The sequence below is a fragment of the Balaenoptera ricei genome, chromosome 16 (assembly GCF_028023285.1).
Source record: "Balaenoptera ricei isolate mBalRic1 chromosome 16, mBalRic1.hap2, whole genome shotgun sequence".
In the NCBI taxonomy this organism is placed as follows: Eukaryota; Metazoa; Chordata; class Mammalia; order Artiodactyla; family Balaenopteridae; genus Balaenoptera; species Balaenoptera ricei.
The window spans coordinates 18,023,059-18,046,015 of NC_082654.1; the positions used below are offsets into that span (position 1 = coordinate 18,023,059).

General features: G+C 41.7%; 1 protein-coding gene across 1 annotated transcript in view; it reads right to left on the reverse strand.

The window, feature by feature from the left end:
• Positions 1-2,327: 2,327 nt before the first annotated feature.
• The window catches only part of ACSL5 (acyl-CoA synthetase long chain family member 5), a 41,631-nt gene continuing 21,001 nt past the window's right edge, over positions 2,328-22,957 (reverse strand). The window contains exons 4-22 of the mRNA XM_059899481.1: positions 19,134-19,198; positions 18,913-19,014; positions 17,198-17,297; positions 15,695-15,873; positions 14,885-14,917; positions 14,745-14,796; positions 13,872-13,945; positions 13,470-13,547; positions 12,234-12,368; positions 10,995-11,129; positions 10,375-10,470; positions 7,536-7,608; positions 7,186-7,274; positions 6,786-6,902; positions 5,141-5,284; positions 4,414-4,515; positions 3,865-3,936; positions 3,329-3,475; positions 2,328-2,600 (exon numbers count right to left, since the gene is read on the reverse strand). Coding sequence (XP_059755464.1) covers positions 3,335-3,475; positions 3,865-3,936; positions 4,414-4,515; positions 5,141-5,284; positions 6,786-6,902; positions 7,186-7,274; positions 7,536-7,608; positions 10,375-10,470; positions 10,995-11,129; positions 12,234-12,368; positions 13,470-13,547; positions 13,872-13,945; positions 14,745-14,796; positions 14,885-14,917; positions 15,695-15,873; positions 17,198-17,297; positions 18,913-19,014; positions 19,134-19,198 — 1,787 coding nt within the window. The 3' untranslated portion in view covers positions 2,328-2,600; positions 3,329-3,334. The remainder of the gene's footprint in view (positions 2,601-3,328; positions 3,476-3,864; positions 3,937-4,413; positions 4,516-5,140; positions 5,285-6,785; positions 6,903-7,185; positions 7,275-7,535; positions 7,609-10,374; positions 10,471-10,994; positions 11,130-12,233; positions 12,369-13,469; positions 13,548-13,871; positions 13,946-14,744; positions 14,797-14,884; positions 14,918-15,694; positions 15,874-17,197; positions 17,298-18,912; positions 19,015-19,133; positions 19,199-22,957) is intronic.

The following is a 22,957-nucleotide window of genomic DNA, read 5'->3' on the forward strand; positions in this document are numbered from 1 at the left end:
CCCTGTGGTATACAGTAGGTTCTTGTTTATCTATTTTATATATAGTAGTGTGTATCTATTAATCCCAGATTCCTAATTTATCCTTCTTTGCCTCTTTCCCCTTTGGTAACCATAAGTTTGTTTTCTATGTCTGTGAGTCTATTTCTGTTTTTTAAATAAGTTCATTTGTATCATTTTCTGAGATTCCACATATTAGTGATATCATATGATACTTATCTTTCTCTGACTTCACTTAGTATGATAATCTCTAGGTCTGTCCATGTTGCTGCAGATGGCATTATTTCATTCTTTTTTATGGCTGGGTAGTATTCCACTGTATTTATATACCACATCTTTATCCATTCATCTGTCCATGGACATTTAGGTTGCTTCCATGTCTTGCCTATTGTAAATAGTGGTTCCATGAACATTGGGGCACGTGTATCTTTTTGAATTAGTTTTTTCAGCTTTTCTGGATATATGCCCAGGAGTGGGATTGCTGGATCATATGGTAACTTAGTTTTAGTTTTTGAAGGAACCTCCATACTGTTCTCCATAGTGGCTGCACCAATTCCCCCCAACAGTGCAGGAGGGTTCCCTTTTCCTTCACACCCTCTCCTGCATTTATTGTTTGTAGACTTTTTGATGATGGCCATTCTGACCTGTGTGAGGAAATCTCATTGTAGTTTTGATTTTCATTTCTCTAATAATTAGCAATGTTGAGCATCTGTTCACATGCCTATTGGCCATCTGTATGGAGAAATGTCTGTTTACGTCTTCTGCCCCTTTTTTGATTGGGTTGTTTATTTTTTTGATATTGAGCTGTATAAGCTGTTTCTGTATTTTGGAAATGAATCCCTTGTAGGTTGTATCCTTTGCAAATATTTTCTCCTATTTTGTAGGTTGCCTTTTTGTTTTGTTTATGGTTTCCTTTGCTATGCAAAAGCTTCTAAGTGTAATTAGGTCCCACTTGTTTATTTTTGCTTTTCTTTCCATTACTCTAGGAGATGGATCCAAAAAGATATTGCTGTGATTTATGTCAAAGAGTGTTCTGCCTATGTTTTCCTCTAGGAGTTTTATAGTATCCAGTCCCACATTTAGGTCTTTAATCCATTTTGAGTTTAATTTTGTATATGGTGTTTGAGAATGTTCTAATTTCATTCTTTTACATGTAGCTGTTCAGTTTTCCCAGCTCCAGTTATTGAAGAGACTGTCTTTTCTCCATTGTATATTCTTTCCTCCTTTGTCATAGATTAATTGACCATAAGCACATGAGTTTATTTCTGGGCTTTCTATCCTGTTCCATTGATCTATGTGTCTGTTTTTCTGGCAGTACCATGCTATTTTGATTACTGTAGCTTTGTAGTATACAAAGCTATTTTTTGGGCTCTTCTAAACACATGAGTAGAATTATAGTAGTCACCTATTCCAGTAGTAATTCTTTCCAAGGCAGGGAACTTGAGCTTTGGGGGTCTGGCTTATAACAGTTAACAATAAGGAAAGGGCACTTGGGGATTCATCAATGAATGAAGCACAACTCTGCCAGATTCCAGTGAGGGGTAGGGAGGTGGACAGACAGTAAAATATATGTCAGATGGAGTCATGTATTATGAAGAAAGCAGGTGGGACAGTTTGATGGAGGTGACATTTAAAGCGGATGAGGGGACAGATCACATGTCTCTGGGAGTATCTGCATTTTAGGCAGAACAACAGGCTGGAATGTGGCTGGCATGTTTGAGGACAGGAAGGCAGCCAGTGTGGTGCAGTTGGAATGAGTGAAGGGGGGGTGCGAGAGGAGGTCAGAGAGACAGCGGGAGTTAGTTAGTTAGACATGGAGGGAAGTTAATTCCTGCCTGCCCTTCTGTTTCAAATATCCAAGAATAGACATTTCCTCAGCTCTTCTGGGCTCAGGGTCTAGAAAGACCATCCAGGAACATTCTCCTTAATTCCGGTGAGAGACCAGAAAGGAATACTGTTCAAGACTACTTGGATGATAAAGGAGAAAGAACATGAATTGTGCTCAGTTGGAGTTAGGGTTCGACTGGTATTTATTTTATTATTCACATCTGTGGGATAAGAAGGCCTGGTCTTCAACATAACTATCAAACCTGGTGGCATTCTAGAATCACCTGGGGACCTTTTAAAAATCCTGATGCCCAGGCTGTACCCCTGACCATGTTAATCAGAATCCGTCAAGTGTCACGCAGGCCTCAATATCTTTTTAAAGTCCCAGGTAATTCTAGTGTGTAGCCAAGTTTGAGAGCCACTCGCTTACGTGATTGATTGTTAAGGGGTCCTTGTCTGAGGCTGGTTCTCATTACAGTCTGTGGGGAAACACACACCACAGCTTAAGCTATCTGCAGTGGTTTATTCTGAATGCTTAACATTTACAAGTGGAAGCAGCACGTGTTGAAGGGGTGTAAGGTAAGGTACAGCAGGAACTGAGTCAGGGGAGGAAAGATCAGTCAGTTCCTTCCCAGAAGGTAAGCCTCTTGTGCAGGCTTCATGCTTGCCCATAGGTCTTCATTCCCAGTTCAGGAGGTTGTTACTTCGTTTACTGGAAAAGTGCACTTGACATGAGTTTCAGCTCCTTCCCCCACAGCTTCCAGCTCAGCAGCAAACTGTTGGGAAGAGGTTCAGTTACCAGGTATACTGCAGAAAACACTTTTAGAACATACTTTTTGGACAAAATGTCATAGGCCCAGTTTTAAATTCTCCCAAGTCAGAGAAACTACAGGGTTTAGGAAATGCTCAGTGATCAAACTTTTCCCTTGTGGACACAGAAGTACAAAGAAGAAATTTGTCTCACAGATATGATTAATTAATATTGTGATAGCTTAAAACTCAACTTAATTTTAGTGGTTTTGTGGAATGGTTAGAAAACATGAATTATAAACAGCTTTTCAGAACTTAAAATTCTCTTAATTTGAACATTGGAAGGCCTAAATGTTGAGACTGCCAACAATTTAGGTATACTAGAAAACACGGAAGAATTCCCAAAGGGTCACTTTGGCCCTTGAACTAGTTATCACTTATGAAGGTTGGAGATCACAAGGAAGGAAAAAAGATATAAATGGACCTTGAAGAAAGGTATCTTGATAGAAGTAGCCCTAAATGTCAGCAACATTTAAGATGGGAGGGACAAGAGTTATTTAGTTCAAGGCTAAGCTTCCCATGGTAAGTCTCTCACTTAATATTTTTCAAAAAGCCCTGAAACTATGGTTTTATAATTTAGTAGGTAGCTACAACAACAGACAGGAGGAAAGACAAAAAAATGAACGTAAGATTAGTTTTTAATCCATATTCCCACAAGGCAGGCTACCTCTGAGCCCCTCGCAGCCATAAGTACCTTAACCTACTCCTGGATTTTCTCATACAGACTGTTGATTTGAGTCCGAAAGTATTTAGCAAGCTCTCCCCTCTTTGCTTTCATGGTTGGTGTCAAGAGCCCATTTTCAATGGAAAATGGCTCTGGATGAAGATAGATGCGTTTGACCTGGAAGAGAAGATGCACACATACACACGTGTTTAATAGTGATGTGGACTGTTCCGCAGAGCCCTCTAAATGCTATGTGAAGAACCTTAAAGAATATTTCCCCTTATAAAAGTGGCGTTGATGAAGTGGGAGGGTAAAGAGAAGAGTAACACATGCCCATTCTCACACACTAATAATTTGGGAAAGACATGAGTGGAGAAGGAGGAGGAATAATGAACAGCATGAAGGGACTGTACAGGTAAATGCAAAGGTCAGTGTCATTAATGGTCTAATAGTACCTCTAAAATCAGTTTCTTGGAAACTGTACTTTTAAATTTTAAACCCCATTATAAATGCGAACTTTAAAACTTTATGACATGAGAGACCAGGATAACATGAGTAGTACATACCTGTTCAAAGGATTTAAGGCCACCTTCTGTCCCAGTTTGCTGCAAGTCTAGTAAAATGGCTTCCTTTATAACCTAGGAATATAAAACATAGCTCAGAGCATGGCTGTTGAAAAAGAGCCTGAAGGAAAGGCTGAGCATGAACCAGTTCAAAATGCCTACTAAGCTCATCAGGATAAAAGCAGGGTATGGGGGTATGTGCAAGCACATGTGATACCTAAATGTTGCTCAAAGAAAAAAAGTCATGGGAAGAAAAAACAAATCTAAACGGTAGCAGGGGTTTTCTCTGGACGGCATTATTTAATACCCCATTTTCCAGTTATTTTTTTCCACAATGCACATGCTACTATAAAAAGAATAGGGATTTTGGTGGTTGTTTTTAAACTCCTCATCCTCTCTTCCAGTCTAATAAAACCAGTCAATCCACACCCAGCAAGGGTCCGTTCTTCCAGAGAGGAGGCTCTAGGAAGCTGTGGGTGCCCAAGCTGGGGAGGCCTCCCCCTCCCACGACGGGCCCATGGGTGGGCATAGGCTTTTCTGAGTGAGACTTACTTGGTTTCGGCACAGTTCTTCAAAAGAGCCCTTCACCCCAAGTTTGGCTGCAAATGAGGGAAGCGCATCTGGGTCAGGAACCACCACTCCCACTAGGAATGACTGGAAAGGAAACAGGCATGTGAACTAGCGCAGCACTGCCCCCCAGTGGGGAAAGAAAGCAGGGTTACCTCAGAATGCATGATTGTTCCCAAGCCCTGAAATTCAGTGCTGGCGTCCTACAGTTTTCTCACCATATATTTCAAACCCTCATGGAACTCTGATCCCATTTTCCCACTCAACATCTCTACAAAAATGTTCTATTCAAACATGAATAGAAGTGGTGCTCAACATTAAGCTTAAAGCATCTATGGCCTGTCCATATCAACCCTCCCCCACTCCCGAGAAGCTAAGTTTAAGTGCAGTATATATAAGACAGTTTGTGCCAGAAGAACTCCTATTGTAGTGGAAACGAAGTGCACCATGGGGCTCTTCTACTGAATGGCTACCCTTTAGTATAACTGTTTTAACAGTTCTACTGACTGGTTACAGAGTCTATCATAGTTTCAAAGATTTTTTTTTTTTCATTTATAGTGCCTTATTTGAGGTTTGGAGTGTGGCTTCATTTCTTTAGTTTTATGAGCTCAGATCTTCTCATCCTAAATCTACCTATACAGATTTCCTTTAGCTATGGAAGTTGGCATGGTCTGTGCCTGAAACTGGCTGTTGTTAAGACAATATATATTACCCATAAGCTTTCCCCATGTACAAAAATTTGCGACACCAGGCTACTCCTGATGTAGATATCTTCTATCTTCTCTGGAGCAATGTATTCTCCTTGGGCCAGCTTGAAAATGTTCTTTTTTCGGTCGATGACCTTCAGAGTTCCATTCTACAGGAGACAGAGATAACAGCATCAGTGTTTCTGAGCCCTATTGAGTGATGTCAGTGAAGAGAGAAGTGAAGTCAGAGGTCATCTTCCTTCTTTAAACTTGACCTCTCCATTGACCTTTGGGCAATCTTTCATTTCTCTTTCTTGGCTTTGGGGAAAGGGGAGGAAGGCAGCTTTCTTCAAAACCTGTCTATACTGCGTGTGTCTTTGAAGAGTCAGTGGGCAGTCTTGGAAAAAGTCCCCGGGACCCACTAGCATTGTGTAAATGCTTGCCTCATCCAATGAAGAAATTTTGCAGCTCTGAATTTCCAACAACTTAATTTCCAATTACTCCTTTTCCAGAACTCTCAGGAATAGGGAAGGTGTTATCTTTTATTAAGACTTTTGAATTAGCTCTCCCCCTCCTTGACTCCCTTTTCTGTATCCCTCCTGTTAGATCCGGGAGCAGGCTATACAGCTCTACTGTGCCACTGCTAATCATGCAAGTCAGTAATTGCGCTTGTTAGGACAGAAGCGGGGCTGGGGAGGGCTCTCTGAGCAGCCACCAGAGGTCATTTGCAGCTTCATTTCTCTGGGCTAATTGGTCTGAGGCGCTTAGGTTTTTAGGGATTTGAATTATAGAATTGGGACAAGTGGCAAATACAGTCCACGTGATCACACCCTGAACAGCGCAGCAGACTGAACCAACCTTGGAACTATTAACAAGGCCGACTCAAGAAATTAGCCATCAATTCAGCCTAACAGACATTATCTGAAAGTGATTAATAAGGCTCAGCCCTTTACAACTCCAGTGGGAGGACACATCTGTTGCCTACATTGTAGGCTTATTAGAACTGAGAACTCTCATCATACAGAAACAGATCTGTTAGCAAAATACCGCTAGACCCACATCTATGAAATACATCATTAGGGCCAGTGTTCTTAGAGATCTGTTGTCGAACATTCCTTGAATATCACTTAAATCGTGAGAATATTGAGCAAGAAGGGAGTTTTAAATCTGGTTACATTCCTGCTCCCCCAGCACATGGTAGACAAAACCTTCCAGAGAGGAAAGCTCTTGGAATATCCTCCACAGGGGTTTAAGGCTCCATCATTACCATGCCTTAATTTCCTCTCTTAGGAAAACAGAGGGGGTTGACAGAGACTACTTACTGCCGATTGTTTGTCAGCAAGCTATGCTTTTAAAAAGTCTCAGTGTCTTCCACCAAGAGAGGCTGTGAAGGTCACCGAGGGGCAAAAACTAGCCTCTGCATACACCTTGTTTAGAAATCCTGCATCCTTGTTTTGATATGTCTCCATATATAAGTGGAAAGAAACTTATCCCTTTGAAACTCATAAAAGGCAAACACTATAGGCCCATGGAGTTAACACAATTTCTTCCTCAATAAAAGTAAAAATCACAACAACAACAACAACAAAATAGACTACTACACTCCTTCTTTGGAAAAGCCACCTAATTTTCCTCTGTAGGGACTCCCAGAAGTTTTGAAGCAACACCCACCGGGAGCCAGCGACCAATGTCTCCTGTGTGAAGCCAGCCATCCTTGTCCAAGGCTTCCTCTGTCTTCTCAGGATCCTTCAGGTATCCCTTGAATACATTGGTGCCCTTGATGCAGATCTGCACATAAGATGGTACATGGTGGTGGCAGTAGCAAAGGCTGCTACAAAACACCTACTTTCCTACCACCTTGAATCATTTGATGCTTTCCACTAATGTATGAAGAGCACCAGATTTTAATCCCCATTGTGGGGACGGGAAAGTTAGGCTCAGAGACACTGAATTCCTTGCTAAAATTCTCAATAGAATCAAACACAAACCTGCTCACAATTGTGTGCTTTTTCTGATGCAAACATCCCCACTATGATTGTCTGAAAATCACTGCCAGGCACAGCCTACCCACCTGTCCTTCATTGTTCACTGCAAAGTAGTTCATATCAGCCACATCTTCCAGCTTCACATGATTGCAAGCGATGGGGACTCCAACGTGGCCTAGAACACACCACACTGAATCAGCCAGGATACCGTGAAATGGTGATAATTCCAGCCATATTTCAGAGAGATTTATGGATTGATTCTAAAAGAATAAAACTGAAAAGTCATCTGGCACCAGTGCTGGAGAGCCTGGACCAAAGCTTAGGTTTGGCATCTGCCACATTCATCCATAGCACTGAGGTCATCTAAACCTCCTAGTTCATCTAGAACTCCTTCTCCCAACCAGTGCACCTCCTGCCCAGTTGACAAAGAACCTACCTGATTTCCAATCCCCAGGTGATGTAATTGTACAGCCAGCAGTGCATTCTGTTTGACCATAAGCTTCAAATACCTGCGCAAACCAAAGAAGGGCTTTGAGACTTACTCAAGATAAAGCAGGAGCCGGCCGTGCCCTATGGCAAGACATGAGGAAAGCAAGGTCTCTGAGAGTTGGAGGACACTTAGTGTCCTAATACCTTGAATTTATGCCTGAGCTGCTAAGTCTTTACAACTGTGGATTCACTCAAAAACCAAAAGGGTTCAGAAATAGACCAAAGTATGGAAACATACTATACTTTGGGAAATGTGGCATTTCAAGCTGATGGGACAAAGCGAGTTACTCATTGAGTGATGGGCAACCCAATGGCAATCAGACTTGAACCAAGGCAATGGAGTGCTACTGAAGGAGCTGAAGGAAGTGAGTAGCATTTTTTAAGGGAAATAGCTATGGTATGGAACAGGGGTTGGCAAACTTTTTGTATATAGAACCAGATAGTGAATATTTTTGACTTCGTGAGCCACTTGGTCTCTATTTCAACGACTTAACTCTGCCAATGTAGCACCAAAGCAGCAGTAGACGATATGTAAATAAGTGGGTATGGATGTGTTCCACTGAAATTTTACTTATAAATACAGGCAACGGGCCAGGTTTGGCCTGTGCTGCAGTTTGCCCACTCCTGGTATAAAGGATAATCTTGACTGGAGAGGGGATGTGGGGAAATAAGTGCGTGGGCTGCAGTAGGGCTATGGCCTGTCGTAGGCAGAGCTGGTGGAGGAGAGGAAGGCATTTCTGGGAGGGGTGTGGCAATAGGACCTTCTGACCTATTGGTTTTAGGAGCTGAGGGAAAGGAAGGTATTAAGTTTGGCCAAGAGGATGCTAGTTTGAAAGACCAGAGGAACTCTGACCTAGGCATCAATTCAGAACCTTTTTTTTTTTTAACATCTTTATTGGAGTATAATTGCTTTACAATGTTGTGTTAGTTTCTGCTGTATAACAAAGTGAATCAGCCATATGCATACATATATCCCCATATCTCCTCCCTCTTGCGTCTTCCTCCCACCCTCCCTACCCCACCCCTCTAGGTGGTCACACAGCACCGAGCTGATCTCCCTGTGCAATGCAGCTGCTTCCCACTAGCTATCTATTTTACATTTGGTAGTGTATATGTGTCCATGCCACTCTCTCACTTCGTCCCAGCTTACCCTTCCCCCTCCCCGTGTCCTCAAGTCCTTTCTCTACGTCTGCGTCTTTATTCCTGTCCTTCCCCTAGGTTCATCAGAACCCTTTTTTTTTTTTTTTTTTAAGATTCCATATACATGTGTTAGCATACAGCATTTGTTTTTCTCTTTTAGGCCGTTGTTTCATTCATGTTGTGCATGTTGGCCGAATGAATGAACTACTTAGCCATTTGGGGAAAAAAAAATATGAGACTATATCTGTACTCAAGCCCATTTACTAAATTCCAGGTGGAGCAGAGACTTAATTGGAAAAAAGTAAAACCGTAAGGCTACCAGAAAATCTGGACGAAAACAGTTTTATGCAATATTGAGGGTTAGGAGGCCTGTCTAAACAATTATAAAGCCACATAGAAAAGGTGACTGACCACATACACATTTGAAACTTTTATATAGCAATACACAGTGCAAAAAGGTGAGACTAGGAAAAATATTTCTAACACAACAAAGATTGATTTTATGACCATACGAAGAACTCCTAGGAAGCAAGGTGAAAGAGAACCAAATTATCCTTTGCCCATTTTTCTATAAGGAAGTAAGTGAGTAATTCATGAAAGAAATACAAGTGCCTGTAAGCAGTAGAAAAGATGTTTAGTGTTAATAAAAGAAATAAAGTTGCAATAAGATTTTTCATGTATCTGGTTGGCTAAGATTTAAATGACTGAAAAAGCACTAGCAAAAATATGGGGATAACAGGACTTGTGCATTATTTGCAGTATGCATAAAAAAGATTCTGGCTCCATCCAGAATCTCCTTCTGGAGGGAAGTGTGATAATCTACATTAACATGTAAAAAACCCATATACTTTGACTCAATAATCCCCACTTGTAAGGATTTATCCTAAATTGATAATTGCATAAATATACACAAGTATCCTTATCACTTGATTATAATAACAAAAAAAAAGTGGTAAACAACTCTAGTGTCCATCAGTAGGAGACTACTTATTTGGGTACGTTCAATAAACTATTACAAAACCATTAAAATGATGTTTCTTTGACAAGAAGCAATGTTAATGGGGCACTGTTTAATAAGTATTTTAGAACACTGATGCTGTTTTTTAAAGGTTATACTCCATTTATAGTTATTATAAAATATTGGATATATTCCCCGTGTTGTACAATATATCCTTGTAGCTTACTTTATACCTAATAGTTTGTACCTCTTATTCCCCTACTCCTATATTGCCCCTCCCCCTTTCCCCACTGGTAACCACTAGTTTGTTCTCTATATCTGTGAGTCTGCTTCTTTTTTTGTTATATTGACTAGTTTGTTGTATTTTTTCAGATTCCACATGTAAGTGATAATACACAGTATTTGTGTTTCTCTGTCTGATTTATTTCACTTAGCATAATGCCCTCCAAGTCCATTCATGTTGCTGCATATGGTAAAATTTTGTTAATACTGATGGCATTTTGTGTAAACGTCTCTGTACACAGGTGCATTAAGAGGTGACTGGAAGGACACTTTCTCTTGATTTTGAGATTTTGGCTGACTTTCTCTTTGGTACTTTTCGTTTGTGTTTTCATTTTTATTTAAATAGTAAGCTTTATTTGTGCAAAAGTGAAATAAGCTATCATCAAGAAAAAGGCGCTTGGCTTACCGGACATCCCATTGCTGCCCGGAGGAACGTCAAGACGGGAGAGGAGATGGGGGCAGCTCCGGTGACCATGAGACGAACCTTCCCGCCCAGGCTTTCCTGTTTAATAGACACAAAAGACGTGCTGAAGACTATTCCCTTTGCTTCAGTTTCCTGTGTTGCAAAATGGGTAGAACAGCCTACCTACCCGGTGTTGTCATGAGAATTAAACTCGTTAATTTACAAAGCACTTAGAATAGGGTCCAACATTGTAGAAAAGAACTTAAAATGTTAGCTCTTACTGTCACCACCATCCATAGCTGGGACCAGACCTGCAATTTTTTTTTTTTGATTTCCTTAGATAATTTGTATTCTTGGGCCCTTCAAATTACCTACAACCTCAACAGATCACCTAAGAGAATGAGAGTGCTACAGCCTAAGAAAAATCCACTTTCTGCTTTTTGACCAAATCCCTTTAGTGGCAAAGTTGTCCAAGAGAGATCTCAAAAGGTGAGTGAACACAGAAAGTGCAAAAGGCTCTCCAGTTAAAGAGATGCTTGACCATCAAAGGAAAAGCAAAGTGTGCTGAGTCAGTGGGCAGCCCAGATACTTACCTGGCTCCATCCAGAATCTACCCAACGTACCTGGATCTTTCCAAAGATGAGCTTGTCCCAGAAACTGTTGCGTCTGATGATACCCTTTTTCACTTCACTGAATTTACTGGCAACAGCCAAGTTCAACAAGAACTTCTTCAAGGGTGTCTTGGCTTCATTTTGTACCTGCAGAGTGACAGCGCCTCTTAGTTGGAAACCTACTGGAGATACTCACCAAGGCCATTCATCAGTGAGCAAGAGATAGTGCCTCCTAGCTTCATAAGAAAGAGGCTCTTATTCATGCACTGGTGTGCTGAATAATGATGAGCCCACACTAAGAAAGAAGTGAACTTAGTACATACACACAGAGCTCCAGCTCCTCCAAGTTCCTTGTCCTTAGCAAACAACCTTGACAACTCAGATAGCATGTCCTCAAAAGGTAGTCAGCATCTATCTACAGTAAAGTTACCTGGGAGTACTGATTAAACAGCTGATTGGGTACCACTGTTAGGACTTTTGATTCAGTGTCATATGTATTTATGTAGTATCATAACGTTACAAAGAAAACATCCCATTGGCCATTTTTGAAGATCGCTGGGGTACCAGTTCATTATTTTAAAGACTGATAAAGGAAAAAATCAAATAATCTTCATGCCTTTATGGAAGAATCTCAGCTAATGAAGGCAAGAGAAATGCTTGGATTAGAAAAATCACCATTTTGCCGACCTTAATGAAAAATAGAGCAGTGATCAATGACAGCTAAAACTGTTATGTGGCAGTGGGATTCTGGCCCGACTCCTTATTAGATCTGACCCTGGACAAGTTATTTAACCTCCAAGGTTCAGTCTCCTCATCTGTAAGTTAGGGATTATAAGTGTTGGCATGATTTCCTGGGCTTTTGTAGAAATTAAATGATGGAACGCATATGAAATATTTACCATGGGGCCTGGCACCTCAGCAAGAAGCACACTAAACCAGTAGGTGTTATGAAATCAGAGTAACAATTTCCCAGTAAGTCAGCTGAATTTTGAGGGGCTCCCCAACTCTCTGAATTAATCTCTTTCTCCAGGTCACATCCAAGTAATCTCATCCAGAGGAAAGGGAGTTTCATCTGTTATGGTTTTTCATGGCTGCACTTGTAAGTGTGGCTATAAGTGGATGCTGGTAGGGGTTGCGTGTAGAAGTGGAGCACGTTTCTTAGTAACATAGAGTTCCTAAGAGCTTTAGTCAGGCCTAAGCCCCAGACAGCTCCTGCAGCTCAGGGCCAGCCCAACAGAAGCAAGGTAGTACCTTATCATAGACCCTGTTAAGGAGTCGGGGAACCGCGGGAAAGACTGTGGGCTTCAGGGTCTTCATGTCATCAGGCAGCAGCCGAATATCTCCTTGGAAGAATCCAACTCTGGCTCCACAAGAGTACACAACAGCCTAAAAACAAAACCAAAGAGCAGAGCTCAGAGCCAAAGGACCACTTTGGGTGGGGTCTGTATGGAACAGAATTGAGGATGTCCATGGGCACTTTTCTCAGGACAGGATGCCCGACCCCTGAAATTTCATGTACCCAGAACTCTGAGACCCTACCCCCTAGGCAAGATGGAAACTCACTTCTGCTGAGGTGGTGGGACAGGTAAGACAGATTGCGAGACTGAAGGCCCAGCCCTACTCTGCCCACAGCTCTGGGTGAGGGTCTAAGGCATCATCCTTTGTAAGAGACCATTCGTTATGTAGCACTAAGAAAAAACACTGCCACTCAAACTAGAACACGCCTACAATTGTAAGACCATCTCAGTTTCAGAAATGGTAAAATGTGAAAAAATATGCTTATTAGAATTGATATTTTATTAATCAGATATCAACACTTTAGCCCAGGGAACTGAATCTTCCATTTTGGCATTTCATGCATCAACAGATAAGCTGGTTGAAGAGGTATTTAAGCAGGGATTAGAGAGAGGATTTTCCATCCCTAATAACACCTGTGTTTTTGCTTTCGGTTCTCAAATCAGCCTCAGAGTAGCCTAAAAGCTTGGCGTCCACTCACAGAAGGCCAGCTCTCCCCCAATTGCTGCGCAATCCTCAACAGCTCCACCTTAAACGCTCTGGACACCTTACCTGGATCAAAGGCTCCTTCTCCACCCCTCTGTGGGGAACTCCTTTTCTCTAACCCTAGGTCTTTTAAAAAGTTCTAACCCAAATAAAAGAAAAAAGAAAAAACAATCCCTCGTATCCCTGCTCAGAATTGAGGGTAGATAGTAAGCTCCAGGCTATGAGCTCCCTGGACTTGCAGGCACCCTGTGTGAAGGCAGGAGGAAGCATTTGCTCCGTGGGACACACACACACTCAACAGAGGAAGGCTGTGCAGCAGGTTAGGGGCAATGCCAAGATTAGGACTCAGCCATGCCAACTCCCTGCCCATGTCCTTCACATTAGAGAAAGGATTGTAAATGTTGCAGAGCTGCCTTTGGAATAAATGTGGGACTAGCAAGTCAGGACCCTCTTTTCACATACCTGCTAGGAATATAGGATCCTTACCTGTACAACCCTCTCAAACATATGAGCCAAGGGGAGGTAGGATATGGTCACGTCCTCAGAACTGGGCTCAAAAGTATACTATAGATCAGGAAATGGAAAGGAGACAACATTGGATTAATGCCAACTTTCTCTTCCAAAGAAGATTTAAACACTTCTTCTTTCTAGGACCGCTGCATACAGTTGTACAGGTGTGCACTGTGCAACTCTAAGGGGTGTCCTAACTGCACTGAGTGCAGAGATCTGCAGTGACCCTAGAAGAGCAAAACTCTAGACAAAGATGCACCAGTATTTGTCCACACTCAGGCCTTCAACCTGTTTCTTCCCCCTCTGCCTCCTCTAACTTTAAAATCTTATGACAGATTCCCATTTTAATGAGGGCCTCCTTTTCAACTGACCACTGACCTCCACACATTTGAGAAAAGCAGCAGCATTTGAAACGATATTTTCATGGGTTAACATGGCTCCTTTGGGGTCACCTGTAGGAAACAAGAGGTGGAAAGATCTGTTAAATGGCTAATAGGTAGCCTTTGGCATTGAAATGAGAAGCTACATTAGATTGGTTCTGTTCCAGGGAGCCGAGAGCTTCTCCTGTCACTGTGTTTTTTATGAACGGTGCATGACTCTGCTTATGACTGATTGATGCCTCCACAGATTCTACTTCTGACAGCAGCGTTAGCCTTGTGCTACCACACAGGGCATAGCCACAGTCACAGACAGCAACGCAGTCAAAAAGAAAATCCCAAGTAACCCGCCCCCCTCCCCGTGCTGTTTTCATGTTGAAGACTTCAGATCTAACAACATTACCTAGCCATCACTTTATAAACGGGGCACAGTGGAATGGATATAACTTCTAGATCATTGTGGATCACGTTAAAATTTATTGAGTTCTAATAGCTAGGTAACTACATACAGGGGAGAAAGAGGACACGGAGTGATCTGTGTAGAACTACCACTGGGCTATCTTGATTGAGTGAAACCACTCCAGTGATGTCAACTTGAGAGAGTCTGGGCTGGGGGAGAAAGTTGACTTTCTGATGCCACCTTTAAGAGCCCTGAATTCCATAGCAGGTAAACACCTCCCACTGTGTTCAGTGAAATTTATTTGCTTATGCATAGGTTTTTCTATGCAGGCATCTGTACTCAGAAGTCTTAGATTATAAGCCCCTATGGATAGGGCTCATTGTAGGGTATTTTTACCAGCCCACTAGTGGTCAGTGGCTCAAGCCATGTTTTTGGCTGACCAGGGGCCTCTGGGGCAACTTCCTGGGCACTGACCTGTGGTCCCACTGGTGAAGCAAATGATGCTCAGATCTTCTGGTGCAGGAGGCTGGAGGGGAAAGCACAAGGGCTTAGTCTACCGTCAGCTTTGAAAGTTGAATATGGAAACACTCAAATTTGGGCAGAAGAAAACTTACCACGGGTTTTTTGAAGTTCTCTTTGCCTAAATTCTGCATGAGCAGGAAACCAAGAAAGAAAGACATTAGTTGAGTTGGGAAGACTTAGGACAAATACAGCCCTCCCTTTCCCTTTTGCTTGAGAACACCTCTGTGTGAATACAACCAAAATTCCAACCTGGATCAGGCCCAGAAGGCAACATTCAGGTACAATGGAAGCCTTGGGGTAGAGTATAAGTTTTCTCTAGAATATCAACTCAAGAGGGCAGATCCCAAATGTCCAAACTTCCCATCAGACTCCTATGGTTCAGTCTTCTAGGACCATTGCTAAATCGTTTTGAATAAAATGAACAGTTAACATTTCAAGGCTTCCTACACTCTATATTACTGTCCTGAGCACTTTATATTCTCTCATATAACTCTTTACAACTCCTCTGTGAGATAAGAGCTATTTCATCCTCATTTTACAGAGGGGGAAAGGAAGATGTGGAGCAACTGGCCCAAGGTCACCTAACTAATGGATGTGGAGCTGGAACGTGAACCTAGGAAGCCTCGCTCCAGGACCATATCTTTAACTGCCACCTAGCCTCTGCATTTATAAATCCTCTACTTGGAAGTCTGTGCACACTGGCCACAGACCTTCCTCACCCACTGGCATGGTTTCTGAGTTGTCTTGGGGAAATGATTCCCAAAGCTTCACAGCATGAGTGTAATTTACTCTTCTCCTTCCACCCCGGAGAACAACAGCTTGCTCCCTTGTGTAGAAGTCCTGCAAGTTGCCCACAGCATCAGACCCGCCTTCCAGCTGTGAGCTGACTTTCAGAGCCATACCTCAGCATCAAACAGGGATAAGATCTCAACTCCACATTTCTCCCCTCTCTTCTTCAGGTCGTCCTCAAAGGGATCCATGAGGATGATCAATTTCAGGCCCGGGGTGAGGCCTTTTTCCACATTCCCAATCAGGACCAATGCCTTTTGGGGCGTATCACAGATCACCGTGGTGATATCAGCTGAAAGCAGAAATAGGGCCGGGGGTTACCCTCCTGCTTTGCTGTGTACCCGATTGTCTTGCAAAGAGGAAGAGATTCTTGAAAATTTCAAAGCTACTGGGTCCCCAAAGGAGATTATGTCTGTCAATCAGATTTATAACGTATAAAATCTGAAACATTCCACTGATAATAAATAAGCTTAATTGAAACAGAAGCACTTAATTTCCTTGCATGTGCTCAACAGTTTATAGTTTCTAGAGGAGCCACAAAATTCATTCTGCTTAAGAATACAGACAACGTGTTATGAATCACGTAGATGTGGTCCTGCCAATGTATTTTACCTAGGGGAGACGCGAGGAGGGATTAGAAGGGAAAGGAGGAGGCAAGTGGGATTTTAGCAGACAAGCATTTTATGATTTGTAATGTTAGCATTTGCTTTGATACTTGTTTACACAAATAGAAACCTTCTGATTATGTCTATAGTTCAAATGGATCTACTCACTTAATCTACTAGTTCTGGGACAGAAAGTAACATCTAGTATATGTCTTATTTGCCCATTGAACTTGAACTTGTTTCTCTAACAGTGGTAATTTGGTCCACAGACTCAGCATGGACATTGGTACATGCTGGTGAGCTATACTGACTTCGACTTATAAGAATAGGAAATTAAACTAGTAGTTTCATAGTGATACAATCAATTAAATAAGTTATTCACTAACTCTGTGGCCTTTCATCCAGGGTGGCCAGCAAAAATAGTCTTATTGCTAAACTATATTGTCATATAACACTACCTTGAAGCATTTCATTGAACCTTCTATCTGATTATATCCCTGTCTCATGGGCTTTTTGTAACTTCCCTCTAAATTATATCATAGGTACTACAGGACAAGAGAGACTTGAGCATTTTTCTGGTCACAGCATTCTAAGTCTGCTAACAAAAGCAGATAATGAGGAATTACTCAGCATCAAGAAAGAATCAAGTTAAAATGTAATAGCAACAGGAATAAAGATGCAGACGTAGAGAATGGACTTGAGGACATGGGGAGGGGGAAGGATAAGCTGGGACGAAGCGAGAGAGTAGCATTGACATATATACACTACCAAATGTAAAATAGATAGCTAGTGGGAAGCAGCCGCATAGCACAGGGAGATCAGCTTGGTGCTGTGTGACCACCTAGAGGGGTGGGATAGGGAGGGTGGGAGGGAGACACAAGAGGGAGGAGATATGGGGATATATGTATACATATAGCTGATTCACTTTGTTATACAGCAGAAAATAACACCATTGTAAAGCAATTATACTCCAATAAAGATGTTTAAAAAAATGTAATAGCAAAGTTTTACCCTTGTTGACAATGTATATGATGGCATCTTCTCCCAAGGTGTCATACAGGGGGACAGCTACCATGGAGTACGTGTAACAAGCAAACTCAGAGATGACCCACTGTATGGAGAGAAGTTCAAATAAGGAATAGCTTATGCTTTGAAAAGGAGATGTACTAATTCAGTCATTTAGTCAACAAATGCTTATTTGGTGGCTCTGTGATAAAAAAAAATCACCATTTTTGTGATGCCCTAGGGACTGCCACTGCTGATGCTATAAAATATAATTAAATAAAGAAGATAAGATAGGTGCAGAGACAACTACAAAACAAAGGGAGAGTGTAATAAGTTCTATCCATAAGTGTTATGGAAAGCATTAGGGAGTCTTAAGGAGGTAGAGTCACACTCAGGGGTGGGGTAGGCTATCTGGGACTGCTTTGGGAAAAGTGATGGAAATTGGGCAGGGCTTTGAAAGACAGGTAGGATTTGGTTATGGAGATGGAGGCAGAGAAGGTATTCAAGGAAGAAGGAAGTGAATGAACAAATATAGGACCGCATGACATCACTAAGTACACATCAGAAAGCATAAAAAGTGACAGGAAATGAATTGGAAAGGTGGGCCAGAATCTGCTAATGGTGGGCCTTGAATGTCAGTCTAGGCATTATGAACTGAATTGTGTTCCCCCTAAAATTCATGTTGAAGCCCTAACCCCACTGCAATTGTTTTTGTAGATAGCGCCTTTAAGGAGGTAACTAAGGTTAAATGAGGTCATAAGGATGGGGCCCTGATCCAATATAACTGTTGTCCTTATAAGAAGAGAAAGAAACACAGGGGATGGCAGAGAAAAGGTCATGTGAGGACACAGGAAGAAGGCAGCCGTCTGCAAGCCAAGAAGAGAGGCCTCAGGAGAAACCAAACCTGCTGATACCTTGATCTTGAACTTCCAAGCTCCAGGACTGTGAGAAAATTAATTTCTGTTGTTTAAGTCACCAGTCTGTGGTATTTTGTTTTGGCAGCCCTAGTAGATTAAGATACTAGGTTTGGTGTTAAGTTCCTGAACTAGAGTCAAGGATATCTCTTCTTACTGAGGCTGGGTGTAATGAAGATGAAGTATGTAGATGCACCTAAAAGTGCAGCCAGGGCCCTCTTGGATTTTTAGTTAAGCAACTGGCTCAGGTGAGCACATGTCATCCAACTCTTCTGAAACATACAAAGGCTTTCTCTGAGGATACTGGGTCTAATGACTTAACTTGAACTTGAAGATAAGCTTAATTCCAATCATCTTAATGTCTAAAATCTGTTTTCAAACCACTGTGGAAAGATGGCTACAGCTGGTCTCAGTAGCAATGGATGCCTTGGTTGCTAGTTCACATACAATGTGCAAGTTCCCATTCTAGTACAAACTCATCCCTTTCCACATCATCCTCAAGCTCTTACTTGCCAGTCCTTCAAAGCTCCCTTATCTTCTTCATACAACAGACTGACTTAAAATGACACATAATGGGAGACATGTAAGAGAAGTCCAGTCACCTAGCAAATAGCACTAGACATTCAACCAGGATTAAAGAGGTCCTGCACTGTAACTTTTAAGTACAACAATAATTAAAGAATCTGAGGTCTTGAAACAGCTTTGATAAGTCATCAGCAAGTGTCAGAGTGCTGGATTTGGGGTAGGGTTTAAAGTCTTTAGACTTAGCCCTGACTCATTGCCTTGAGTTAATTTCAACATGGTTACCTCTGGCCTATTCTGAGCAAAGATGCCAACAAAGTGTTCTTGTGATGACTTATATCCTTTATGCAAGAGACAGGAGCCCAGGTACTCTGCTCGATCAGACACCTACAAGTGAGAGAGGTAAACAGAGAGAAAAAAAAGCAGTCAAGACCCAAAAGAGATCATATTAGCTCAAGACACCACACAAGCAAAAGAATTTATCCAAAATCATGGGCCTGACTTACCTGTTTGTAGGACAGCCATCTGTAGGGCTGGTTTGGTTTTCTATATCCCAAGCAAGGCCCATTGTCTAAAAACATAACATTAAATGAAAATCAGCTCCAGTTGCAAATTCTTTGGACCAGAGAAGGTTAAAGGACGTTAGGAAGAGACAAGACACAAAGGATAAATTCAGTAAAGACGCGAGCTTCTCTTATGTGCCAAGGAAATTCAAACGCAGTAAGTACTCAGTTCTCAAAGGCAGAGGGAGCCTTGCAAACTACACTTGAAACACTTGGGAAATGCTACAAAACAAGGGTGGTTCCATGTTGGAATGTGTGACCTCCATGGTAACAGGCATTTGGGGAAAGCCATGAGTATGGACTAGCCCACATGACGTGAACAAACAAAAGCCCACAAGTAAACACTAATAGACTATATCGGATAATCTTGGATTGAGCTTCCCTACAATGAGAGAAATATATGTTCATAACAATTTAGAAAAAAATCAGAATACAAGTCATCAATAATCTCATCACATAAACACCATTATTAAGGCTGATATTTTCTTTCATACTTCCTTTGATAGTTCTACAGGGTTATATTCATTCCACATGTATATTTTGGTATCCTGCTTCCTTCCCCCGTTTGATATAAATATTCCCCTGTTATTATTTCTTCTCTGTAGAGATTTCAATGGCCTTATTATGGCCAAGTAATGAAGGGTTCTACTGTATAGCTGAATTTATCTCATTATGGGCATTGAGATTGTTTCCAAGATTGACACCTCAATCTTGGTAATGGTAATGGTATGATGCATATTTTCCAATTGATCATTTCAAAGTTAGAAAATTTTCTTAGAATACAGTATTTTAAATGAAATAACTGGGTTGGGAAGGGTGGCAGCGGCTGAGAGTGAGGGTGGTTGGTCAGACGGCTCAGGTTTTTGATACCTGGCACCACAATGCTTGATGAAGCAGCTGTGACAATTTGCTTTTCTCCAACCAGCAATATATCAAGTCATAGACACTAAATAGTCTCTTTTTAATATGTCTTCTGGTTAAATAGGTTTTAAAAGTTATTGCTTTAGGGACTTCCCTGGAGGTGCAGTGGTAAAGAATCTGTTCTGCAATGCAGGGGATGTGGGTTCGATCCCTGGTCAGGGAACTAAGATCCCACCTGCCATGGGGCAACTAAGCCCGTGTGCCACAACTAGAGAGCCCACGCACCCTGGAGCCCGTGCACCGCAACTAGAGACGAGAAAACCCGCACAACTAGAGAGACACCCACATGCCACAACGAAAAGAGCCCGTGGGCCACAACTAAGACCCGAAGCAGCCAAAAATAAATAAATAAATAAATAGATAAATAATTTTTAGAAAGTTATTGCTTTAGTCTAGGTTTCTTCAACAGCTATTAAAGTGGGACCTTTTCCCTCATTTGTTAAGTTTTATCTGGTAATGTACTTTGCCCATTTGTATGAGCGTGTCTTCTGAGATACTGAGACTCATAAAGAACTGCAAGAACACACACACATACGAGTACATACAGGAGCACACATGTACACACACTTACATTGGCCATCAATATTTTTACAACTTACATTTATTGTCTTACATTTGACAATACAAGAATTACACTTCTGAACATTGAAACTACTCAGCCTTATTTAAAATTACAATAAGTCTGGGAACATCCACTTACTAGAGTAAATAGTAATTGCAGCCACAGAAGCCACAAAAGTCATGGTATTTGTTAGGCTAAGGAACAACTCTAACTGGCCGAGAAGACCCCACGTCTAAGCCAGAATGAGACTGAGTTATAAATAGAAAAGCAGAAGAGAAGGAAATTTTACATAGAGGATTTAGCCAAATTGCCAAGAGGAATTCAGGTCTAGCCCAAAGGAAGCATTCAAAGAGAAGGTTACTAGGAATTCAGAGGTAAATAAGTGAACTTCCAGACTAAGTGACAGAGGAAAAAGGAAAGAAAGCAGGAAAGAGATAGTCACTCTGATTAAAGAGATATTTTTTTTTTTTAAATGAATGTGGAGACTGTCCACGGGAAACGTTAGTTCTTTTTCTTTCTGCTGAAGCAGCTGCATGAACGCTCAAGAAGTCAAGTCTCAGACTGAGACTTTCCCTGAAGCCACGCAAGTCCTGCTTTAGAGTTCACAGCCACTGCTCCAGCCTAGAGTGTGTGCCACTGGTGCTCTACCAATGGGATTGTTTGTACTGACATTAATCACCAATGATAAGTACCATTTATGGCACCTAGCTTACTCTGTGCTAGGCATTTTAACTCATTGGGTCTTCCCAATAACTAGTGTTATCCCCATGGTACCAAGAATCATGAAGGGCTGGACAGCTTCAAGCTCACTCAGTAAGTGGCAGAGCTGGTGAAGGTGGGAAAAACTATACTGCATCTCCTTATCACTTCCCTCTTGATGAAAATACTAGCAGAGGCCCATGACCAAGGAACAAGTCAAATAATTGGCCCAAAGGGGCACCAACTGGGGTTTCATTAAACTCTGTGCCCTAATCAGCTTCAGTCTGATTAGCCAAAGTCCTGACCAGGCAACAGCCTAGCCTTTGATTAACTTAAGCAACTTAGATCTTCTTCTGTTCTAAGATGTGGACATCTAAAAAGAATCCACCCATTAACAACTTCTCAGCAAAACTGGGTCCCAAAGCTGGGTAGAGTTGAAACTCCGGCATGCAGAATCCCTGGAAAGCTTTGTTAAAAACTCATATTCTTAGGTCAAACTATCTGGAATTCTAATTCAGTAAAACACAGTGAAAGGCTTCTCTGGTGGCGCAGTGGTTGAGAATCTGCCTGCCAATGCAGGGGACATGGGTCCGATCCCTGGTCGAGGAAGATCCCACATGCCACGGAGCAACTAAGCCTGTGTGCCACAACTACTGAGCCTGCGCTCTAGAGCCCATGAGCCGCAACTACTGAGCCCACGCACCACAACTACTGAAGCCCGCGTGCCTACAGCCCGTGCTCCACAACGAGAGAAGCCACTGCAATGAGAAGCCCGTGCACTGCAATGAAGAGTAGCCCCTGCTCGCCCCAACTAGAGAAAGCCCGCGCTCAGCAACGAAGACCCAACACAGCCCAAAATAAATAAGTTAAATTAAATTTAAAAAAACAACACAGTGGAGCCAGAGGATCTATATTTTAAACATTATCTGCAGGTGATTCTCAACATGGATCATCTACTGGGTAGGGGTTAAAGATAGAGGTTAGGGCTGATGTATTCAATCCCGGTTTGTAAACAGACGTGTCATTTTTCTATGGAAATAGCCAGGCTGGATTTTTCATGCCTACTTACATGAGAAGCCATTTTAACTTTATCTGTTTAGTTTTAATTGAGTATTGAAATAAAATTTCTAAATGAAGCAGTGTTATGTGCCACATATTACATGCTCAATGACTTGTTTCTAGTTACAATAACAACACATGCTCAGTGAAGAAAACTTCAAAAAATGGAAAATCCCAAAGGGAAGTCTATTGTATTAGCTATATACTATCTTAAGTTGTCAAATAAATAAAACTAATGGTTGCATTGGTTTGTGTTTGTTATTTGCCTGGAAGTCTAAATCAGTACTAATTTGGAGCCAGAAATAGTAAGTACAGGCCCCTTTGGAGACTTCAGATACAAGTTTTCCTTACAAAAAACCTTTCATTGTCTGGAGGTGCAACAACTTTTATAAAACACTTAAGAGCTGACGTAAAATAGAATAATCTAGCCAGACAGACAGATTTAGATTTCAGTATCAGTGTCAACATTTTCTAGTTCTGTCTCCTTCGAAATGTTCCTGAATCTCGGAGTCTCCGTTTCCTCGCT